At 39.9% G+C, this 10,660-nt stretch overlaps 1 protein-coding gene across 2 annotated transcripts in view; it reads left to right on the forward strand.

The window, feature by feature from the left end:
* Positions 1 to 10,660, forward strand: part of PROSER1 (proline and serine rich 1) — an 82,038-nt gene that overhangs the window by 9,354 nt on the left and 62,024 nt on the right. For both annotated transcript variants that reach the window (XM_006752684.2, XM_015566187.1), the window contains 2 exons: positions 3,176 to 3,270; positions 4,245 to 4,338. In XM_006752684.2, the coding sequence (XP_006752747.1) occupies positions 3,176 to 3,270; positions 4,245 to 4,338 (189 nt within the window). The remainder of the gene's footprint in view (positions 1 to 3,175; positions 3,271 to 4,244; positions 4,339 to 10,660) is intronic.

The following is a 10,660-nucleotide window of genomic DNA, read 5'->3' on the forward strand; positions in this document are numbered from 1 at the left end:
ATTTGTTAAGTAATCTTATGAACAATCTGTGAGACTTTATTTTTGATTGATTGGGCATAAATGGGATTGGCGAAGTATGAAAGAATGGAAGAACTCAAATCTGGAGGCCTCTTGATGCTCTTCCAATGCTTTTACCATTTCTCTAAGTGCCGGGAGCCGGTCCATCCTTGCTGTTTCAAGGGACCTGGCATATATGGCATGCTGTTCTTGGTATGTTTGGTTGCCTTCTTGGCACTATGTGTTTTGAGCAGGGTCACCTCTCTGAGAAAGGTTGTTTCCCCAGATAGGGATTTTCCCCTGAAGTTAGGGAGGGAATAGAACCTCTTGACTGCCAGGCGGGTAATTGATCAGTTTGACTGTGAACAGTCATGCTTAGGTACATAGTCTTTACTCCCTGGAATGGAGATAGGAAACGCCCTAGCCTTTGGAATGCAGGTTGATGGGATTGGAATCAACTGGTATAAATATAGATGTAACAAGACAACAGGAGACAGAACTTAGAAGACAGAACCTACACAGAACCTAGACAGAAGAAGAACGTACACACAGATCCTAGACACAACCTAGAGACGGAACATGGCAAAAGATCCTGGACAGAAACTGGCAACAGAACCTAGAGACTGAACCTAGCAAGAGAACAAGACCACAAGACACAGAACCTAGTGAGAGAACCTTGCTGAAGAACCTAGAGACAAAACCTGGCTACAGAACCTGCCGCAACTCCCCAATCGGCCCTGCTCTGAGCCCGACCAGGGGCTGCACCTAGGGATTGGGCCTGCCCTCTGCCACCCGGGAACAGGCCTAAGCCAGCAGGTCGTTATCTCCCGAGGGGTCCCAGACTGCGAGAGGGCACAGGCCGGGCTGAAGGACCCCCCTACCCCCCGAGTGCACAAATTTTTGTGTATCGGGGCTCTAGTATATATATAAAATCCAAGCGACCAGAATGATGGAATGACTGGAACTACTGGTCACTATCACGCACACTGCAGGGGCCAACCTGCCCAATCACGGCCCCAATCAGCCCCCTCCAACCTCCTGCGGCCCCTCCCCTTCACAAACCTGCCCCCCGATCAGCCCCCACCACTCCAACTGGGGCACGGGTCCGGCCGGCCAACCTCCCTATTCCCCTTCCCACTGCTGTCCCAGCCCCGATCAGCTCCCATTGGGGCGGGCCAGCAGGACCCCACCCGTGCACGAATTCTTGTATTGGGCCTCTTTTCTAATATAATAACCACTGGCTACATTTGGCTTGGAGTACTTAAAATCTGGCTAGGCTGTCTGAGGAACTATGTATTTTTTTATTGAATTTAAATAGGCACAGGCACCTAATGTCTACTGTGTGGACTGCACAGTTCTACAGCCTAGATTAATAGAGGCATCTAAATTTAGACAATATCTATAATAATAAAAGCATAATATGCTTATTAGGTCAACCTTCCAGACAAAGCTGGAGCTGCGAGGGAAGCCCAGGTCCAGGTGCTGGAAGGAAGCCGGTGCCGGTAGCCAGGGGAAGGAAGGCCTATTCTTGCATGAATTTCTCACATCAGGCCTCTAGTTTAGCTATATAGGAAGTTTTTTGTAGAGTACCAGGCAGGGGTAGCTTTAAGGAAATCTATAGATCCTAAACTTCCTAAACTAATTTGCCTAAGAAAATGCCTGGGTCTGTTAGTGCTTCTTTTTTTTAACAATTGTTTTTTTTTCTACTTTACAAAAAAGTGGTTATCTCACCCAGCTACCCATCTTCTAGGGATGAAGATCTTTCCCCAAGGGCCAAGGAGACAATGCAGTCTCCTGAGAGGGAGAGCAAGGCAAGAGCTTCTGTAAGAAATACTGTCGAGGACCTTGCTTATTTTATTAAGCTAACAAACTCATCACATAGCTCTGAGGCCTGCTCGCTTATTTACTTACTTTAGAATTAAAAATCAGAGGTGAGAAGGTTAGCACAGGCACAACTTAATGATTTTACTTGAATTAAATTAAGCCCAACCTTTTCTGACAAAGCCTGAAAGACTGACTTTGACGATTAGGTTACATAATACATTTTCATATATGAGTTCCAAGGTTTTTACAAATATATAATCAATATATACAAAAGCCTAAGCGACCATTATGACTGAAGGACTGGAACGACCACACAACCAGTCGCCATGACATGCACTGACCACCTGGGGGCAGACGCTCCATGCAGGAGCTGCTCCCTGGTGGTCAGTGCCCTCCCACAGCCAACCTCCCACGGTCCCTCCCTCCAGTCCGCCAGCCTCCCTGATAGGCCTTGATTGTTTGCCAGGTCGAGGGACCCCACCTTTGTATGAATTCGTGCGCTGGACCTCTAGTAAACTTATAAATAAGGAAATCAATCTTTTACAAATATTTACACTTCTGGTAATTTTTTAGATGTCAATTTAAAAACATGCAAAGGGACATATAATTTTACCAATTATTTTGGTGGTACATGAATAAAAATATTTAAAAATTACTGATCCAAATTTAGGAATCTGTTGGGTGTTGATTTTAAGTGATCTTACATTGGCTTTGCTTTGGATTTCCTCCACTGTTAACATAAATCTTTAAATTGGCCAAATCTACCTGCTCTTCAAAAATAAGGAACCTTGTTCAAATAAAAGTTATGTAATATTCCATATAAACTTGGGGTGCCACAATGCACATTAACATAAGACTTAAGAGAGTTCTGCAGTAAAGAAACCTGTTAGTCCATCTTTTTCTAACTGGTCTGACTGTAGCACTCATTTTTAGTAACTCTGAATAGCACCATGGACCTCATTTTAGGAATTGCTGATGATGGTTTACCTTGTACTTTAAGAAATGTAGTTTTTCCTAACTTTTTGAGCAATATATCTCCCATATTTGTAAATATCCTTTTTAGCCAACCTTTCTGAGGAAAGTAGTACATGTAAATTATTTTTTTCTATAGATGAACACATTGAGAAATATGGATTAAAAAAGAGCACATAGGAGAACTTATATCTTATCTTCATTTGAAGTAATTACATTGAAAGGCGAAGATTAATTCCGATACTAGTTAGGGCTTACTTTTGAGAAAGCAGGTTTCACCTCAGATATTTACATTATAAACATTAACTAGTTATTCATTCCCCCAAATGGCATTTTCTGGCTTGAAAATTTCTCATGTTCAAATTAAAATTATTTTTAATAGAAAATGGTGGCTGTTCACCCAGCAGAAGTGGTCAATATACTCAACTGTTTCACCTTCAGTAAAGACAAACTACATGCTCTTGAACTATTAGCTTCGTAAGTATTTCTTTTTTTTTTTTACTTCATTGGAGAAAATTTGGAGAATTTTTTTAAGTGTCTTTAACTCAGTGTTTGTTAATCTCTCAGAATTATATTAGTAATTGGAACTCTATAAAATCTATGCAAGGATAATGCTGAATTCTTATATCAAAATATCTAGTGTGCTTACTATATATGATTATAATTTACAAAATAACAGGGCTTATCAAGTTTAATTATTTTGGTTTATCTGTATATTAATGATTTGCTTTGCCTCCCTACTGTGAATAACTTGAAAGGCTCATTGATAAAGTCATAGGATTTATAGTTAGATTCTACCACATTCTGATAACTTTTTTTGGCTTTATATGTACTTATTCTTTCTGGATCTTATTTTCCTCAATTGTAAAAATAAGGACCTCACCTACTTAATAGGGTGTGTGAACTTTAAATACTATAAGGTATGCAAAAACACCTAGCACAGCATTTAATACATGATTATAATGAATGTAAGCCCAAAGAGAAAAGGACTCTCCCCTTCTGCATAAATGAAAAAGTCTCTAAGATGTTTATTTATAGCACTTGCATTTTTAAATCCCTTATATATTTATAAATCAGAAAATTTAGCATAAGGTAAAACTTCATCTTTAGATCAATCATGATTATTATGCATTTAACAGATGGGCTTGTTTTATTGTAATAGCTCTCCTAGCACTCACTGAGAGGGTATATTTTCAAGAATCTCAAAATAGTGAATTTTATGTATAGCATTACTTTGTTACTTTGAGGTAGCCAGAAAAACCTCAGTTAGTATATTTACCATCTTTATATAACATGTTATTTATATCCACCAATTAATTAATCACACTTTTCTCTCTCTGTCATGGACAAAAGCTTACTCAGATATATTTCTGTAGTAAACAAGAGGCCAACAGGCCTTTGTATGCTGTCCAGTTTCTTAAATGAAAAGCTAAATTGTATTTCTTTTGTAGAAACATTGTTGATGCACAAAATTCTCGTCCCATTGAAGATTTATTCAGGATAAATATGTATGAGAAGAAACGGTGTAAGAGAGTACTTGAACAGGTAATTTTCTCGAGATTGCTATATAAATGGTACCTTGGCTTTTTTGAATGTTGATAAAGAAAAAAGTTCTAATCTTTTTCCTATATTAACTTTGATGAATAACCTGACTGCTGCCATGTGATGGGTTAATGATGACATTCCTGCAGAGTATGCAGAAATAGAGCTGAGTGAAAGGGACACTGGAGGATGAAGAGATAGCTTGAAAATGAGAAGCCAGTTGACCACTCAGCTTGAGCCTCGTGGGGTATTTATTCTCAGTTCCTTGATAGCTTTACCATGGTTCCATGCTTTTGTCTTTAATTTTTTCTATTTAGGAACTTGGTTATTTGAATTTGCTTTGTCATTAAACTTATATTAATCAAATTCATAAGAGATGAATAAGAAAGCAAAATCCCAGTTTATTAATTTAAAACCTCTTGGAGTGTGAAAAGTGGTACTTGTCCAAGCCTAGAAAACTTGATTTGTCATATAAGGTAGTGATTTCTTAGGATTTTGATGACTGGAAACTGAATTAGTAATTAGAAGGCTAGGCCTTGCAGCCCAATCATTAATCCTGACACCCTTTACTAAGCTCAGGGAGAGTAGAGAACTTTGCCTTATTACTGTAGCAGAAGCAATATGTAAGCCCCCATTTTTTGTTGTTGTTAATACTCACCTGAGGATATTTTTTCCCATTGATTTTTAGAGAGAGTAGAAGGGAAGGGGAGAGACAGAGAGAGAAACGTCTATGTGAGAGAGACACAATGTTGCCTTCTTGCACACACTTGCCTGGAGCCGTGATCTGAAACTGAGGTACGTGCCCTTGACCAGAATTGAACCTGGGACCCTTCAGTCTGCAGTCCAATACTTGAACCGATGAGCCAAACTGGCAAGGGCAGTGGTCGGCAAACCGCGTCTCACGAGCCATATGCGGCTCTTTGGCCCCTTGAGTGTGGCTCTTCCACAAAATACCATGTGTGGGCATGCACGTACAGTGCGATTGAAACTTCGTGCGTGGCCCATGCGCAGAAGTCATTTCGGCCTAGGCGAGTCTATTTTCAAGAAGTGGCGTTAGAAGAAGTGGGGGGTGTCGGTAGGTCGGGCGACGGGAGATGCAGTGCAGGTGGGCCATGGGATAGCAGCTGGGGAGGCTCGCATGATTCATGCACTGCAGGAGTTGGGTGAGCCAGTCAATCAGCAGTCTCATTGTGTAGTGGTTAGTGCTAGTTGAGTCCGCAAATTACGCGCAGGTGACAAAAGTACCTACCTGAAGCATAAAGTTACCTGTATTTTTCCAACCAGCTGCAAATCCTACAGGTATATTTGTCATCAATTTAAGAATTGTAATTATTGTGTATTGATGGCTTTATTATTATAAAATGAAACATTTTTTTAGGTGCCCTGTTTGACATGGCTACAAAGAAGAAGCAAACTACCTATATAGTTTAAGTTTAAAAAATTTGGCTCTCAAAAGAAATTTTATTCATTGTGCTGTTGATATTTGGCTCTGTTGACTAATGAGTTTGCTGACCACTGGGCTAGGGCCTACGCCCACATTTTAATACTTTTTTTTTTTCAATTACAGTTGACATGTAATATATTAGTTTGAGGTGTACACCCCAGTGATTAATTATATAATTTACAAGTGATCATCCTAATAGAACTCATACCCATATGACGCCAAATATAGTTATTCAAATATTATTGACTATACTCTTTTTTTAAAAAAATATATTGATTTTTTTACAGAGAGGAAGGGAGAGGGATAGAGTTTTAGAAACATTGGTGAGAGAGAAACATTGGTCAGCTACCTCCTGCACACCCCCTACTGGGGATGTGCCTACAACCAAGGTACATGCCCTTGACTGGAATCGAACCTGGGACACTGAGCCAAACTGGTTAGGGCTTGACTATACTCTTTATTCTGAACTTTACATCCACACTGATTATTCTGTAACATCCAATTTGTACTTCTAAATCCCTTCACCTTTTATACCCATCCTCCCAGTCTCCTTCCTATCTGGCAGCTGTCAAAAATGCTCTCTATATCTGTGAATTTGTTTTTGTTCTGCTTGTTCATTTATTTTGTTTTTTAGATTCACTTGTTGATAAATATATACTCATTGTCAATTATTGTTCATATGTGTTATCTTTTTTCTTCTTCTTCTTAAAGAAAATGCTTTAACATTTCATGTAATACTGGTTTGGTTGTGACTAACACCTTTAGTCTGGGAAGCTCTTTATATGTTCTTTGATTCTAAATTGATAGCTTTGCTGAGTAGAGTGATCTTGGTTTACATGTAGTAAACCCTCGATTTTACTGACCTTGATTTAACACACTTTGGATTTAAGAGACAAAATTTCCAGTTCGTATGTCGTATGTGAAAATTAACACCCTGTTAATTTTTAAATGCTTTTAACCAAAGTTTGCTTATAATTAAATTAACGGGTTATTTTTTTGTTATTAATTCACTATTACTTTTACAAATTTTAGTGAATAGGTCATATGTTGGGGAAAAAAACAACACTGTAGTAATTTCACTGACATAAATATTACATATCCAGAACTATAATCCAAGAGTCACTGCCTGTAAACAATGTTTGGTGAGTGATGAGAACGTGATCACACCACATCATATGGGATAATTGGTTCTGTTGTCTTATGGTATGACTGTTGGCAGCAGTTTTAACTCCTGCTGGCTGATGTTCCTTTTTGTGTTAAGCCATGTCCCAGCCATGTGCATTTGTTTACTAACAGTGACTGGTGAATGCACACTTTTACTAGACCTATTCAGTATAAATTTAAAATTATTGTAGTACATATAGAAAACTTTTCTTTGAAATTAAACTTTCCATAAATACTTAATTTTAATTACACAAATGTTTCTACGTAAGTAAAAATAGATCAACTAATTTGTCAATTTTTTAACATATGCATTCATAAAAGCTACTTTATTATATAACATACTTTCAGTTTTAATGGACACCTCCTCACCTGAATTAGTCTGTTATATTGAGGTTTTACTGTAGGTTCTTGCTTTTCATTGCTTTGAATATTTCTTGCCATTCTCTCTGGCCTGCAAAATTTCTGTTGTGAAATCAGCTGACAGTCTTATGGGAGCTCCCTTGTAGGTAACTATCTAATCCTTTTCTCTTCATGGTTTCAAGATTCTTTCTTTGTCTTTAACCTTTTGCGTTTTAATTATGATGTGTATTGGTGTGGGTGTCTGAGTTCATCTTGTTTGGGACTCTGTGCTTCCTAGATTTGTACATCTATTTCCTTCACCAGGTTAGGTAAGTTTTCTGTCTTTTTTTTCCTTCAAATAGGTTTCCAATTTCTTTTTTTTTTCTCTTTTTTTAAAAATATATTTTATTGATTTTTTACAGAGAGGAAAGGAGAGAGATAGAGAGCCAGAAACATCAATGAGAGAGAAACATTGATCAGCTGCCTCCTGCACATCCCCCACTGGGGAAAATGCCCGCAACCCAGGTACATGCCCTCGACCAGAATCGAACCTGGGACCTTTCAGTCCTCAGGCCGACGCTCTATCCACTGAGCCAAACCGGTTTTGGCGGTTTTCAATTTCTTGCTCTCTCTCTTCTCCTTCCAATACACCCATGATGCAATGTTGGTACACTTGAAGTTGTGCCAGAGACTCTTTACACTATTACTGGAAAGGAGTCCAGCCCAGAGCAACTCTTCCTAGGGCTGGCTGGTAGTGTGTGGGTTCTGGATTTTGTACAGAAAAGATTCCATAATACAAGTTCAGGTGATTTTCAGAGTACATTTATTAAAGTTAGCGACAGTGAAAGAAGGAAGGGCTTAGGCTAGAAGAAGCAATAGGAGAACCTAGGAGGGGCTGCTTTGGCTCTCTAGAAATGTTATAGGAAATAAATGTCTGGGCTGGGCTGGTGTCAGCTCACTGGAAAGTCAAAGAGAGGGGTCCTTGGAAACAGGTTCACAGTGTTTGCCTGGGATTAGCTGCTTCTGCCCATTGCTCCCCTGGTTGCAAGTCTTGTGGGGTCCATTACAGTTTAGTTGATGCATGCCGATGGAGGAAAAGAGGGTTTGAAAGGGAAAGATGTGGTTATCCTTCTGGGAAGGAGAGCATGTGCTAGGACCTTCGTTTTGATGGTGTAAGGCTGGGAGTTTAGAAAAGTCTTAGGGGAGGGTCTCAATAGAGTATTCATCAGCTTTTTCTATTCTTTTCAGGGTCATGGTTGCCATTGATTGTTCAGCACCAGGGCAGAGTCTCATTAGTCATTGCAGCTGGTCCTGGCCTTGCCCAACTGGCTTTGCTGCTTTTCTGGGACTGGAACTGAAAAATAACTGAAGTCTAGATGTTATCTCTAGGAAGGTGACCTTTTGTATCTGGCTATAAATTGCTTGGCCAGTTTGTTCAGCTATCCTTGTCAGTTGCCTCATTCCACTTGCCACGGAATTTTCTGTGCTTTACTATCCTTCCTCAACTCTTTCTTCAGTTGGTTTGGATTCTTTTTTTTCTTTTTGCTGTTCTGATTGAGTGTTTTTGCTTCTTTATTTTCCAAATTGCTGATTTGATTCCCAGCTTAATCTGCAGTACTGTTAATTCCTTGTAAGTTATTCTTTATTTCAATTAGTATATCCTTCATTTCTGACTTAAAACCTCCAGTACAAGTTCAATAGAAATGGTGAGAGTAAACATCCTTGTCTTCTTTCTGATCTTTAAAAGAATGTATCTACTTCACTAAGTTCTGTGAAGCTCTTACTCAATAAGTTCCTTTAGCATCCTTATAACCATTGTTTTGAATTATGTGCCTGGTTCTATGTTCTTTTTCATGATGTTGAAAAAGAATTTCTATATACAATATAGGATTTTCTATATACAATAGCATGTTATCTGCAAATATATATATATATATTTTCCTAATTACCCTGGCTAAAACCTCCAGTACAAGTTCAATAGAAATGGTGAGAGTAAACATCCTTGTCTTCTTTCTGATCTTTAAAAGAATGTATCTACTTCACTAAGTTCTGTGAAGCTCTTACTCAATAAGTTCCTTTAGCATCCTTATAACCATTGTTTTGAATTATGTGCCTGGTAGCTTGCTTGCCTCCCTTTCATTTAGTTCTTATTTTGGAAATTTCTCCTGTTTCATTTAGAACCTGTTTCTTTGTCTCCACATTTAGCCTGCTTCCCTGTGTTTGTTTCTATGTATTAGGTAGAGCTGCTACATCTTCTGGACTTGGTAGAGTGACCTTGTCCTGTAGGGCCCTGGCTCAGCCTCCCCAGTCATAGGAGCTGGGTGTTCCAGGTGCACCCCTGTGTGTGCTGTGTGCACTGTGCTGCTGTAGCGGAGCCATGAATACTATTGGTGTCATTGGAAGGAATTGGCTGCGAGTAACTTCTGTGACTATAATGGAGTTGATCCTACAGAGCAGGACTTGCTTCACTGGGGCTTTGGTGTTCCCTGAGTCTGCAATTCAGTGTGCTCTTGTGTAGATGGTAGGGAGGTAATCTGGTGTGATCTGAAGCTGTGCACCGGGTATACTGAGTTTGGGGCCTCCCAGGAGGAGCAAGGTCAGTTAATACATGTTCCTTGCCTGGGGCTACCAAGTTATCTGCAGATGGCTGCTACTTGTCTTGCCCAGGAAAGGCCAAGCTGCAAACCAAGTCCAGTAGCCACTAGTGGTTGGCCTGGGGCCACTTCGCAGCTTGTTTGACAGGTTTTAGGAAAGTCTGAAGCATGAGGCAAGAGAGACCATTTGTATGGAAAAGCCACTGGAAATGTCTTGGATGGGCCCACAATTGGGTGGGGTGGGGTCTCAGGGAATCACTAGGTTAGGGCAGACAGTGTTAGCTAGGTTGATGGAGACTCAGATGTGGTGCCCACCTGCTGGCTCTGTTTGGAGAGAGGGAATGTCTCAGAAAAAGGAACAGTGGCCTCTGCCAGTACTTCTTTTCTGGCAGAAAGCTAACCCTTCAGTTGTCGGCCTGATACTAAACAGTTCTGTTCCTCCCCATATGTTTCTGGTTCCTTTCAAGCTGCTTCCCCCAGCACTAGAACTCAGAGGGAGTGAGTTGGAGTAAGTCCATGTACAAGCCCTTTAAGAAGAACTGCCTGGGACTCCAGCAGCCTTCCTCACTCAGCCACAATTCCCACTGGTTTTTACAGCCAGAAGTTATGAGGACTTCTTTTTATGTGAGCCCATATTTCTTTTTACTTTAAATTAATTCTTTATGGTTCAGATTATTACAGTTGTTCCTCTATTTTCTCCACATAGCTCCCCTCCACCCGGTTCCCACCCAACCCTCTACCCTTAACCCCCACCCCACTGTCCTCATCCATCGGTGTACGATTT

Source organism: Myotis davidii, unplaced genomic scaffold (assembly GCF_000327345.1).
Source record: "Myotis davidii unplaced genomic scaffold, ASM32734v1 scaffold1970, whole genome shotgun sequence".
NCBI lineage: Eukaryota > Metazoa > Chordata > Mammalia > Chiroptera > Vespertilionidae > Myotis > Myotis davidii.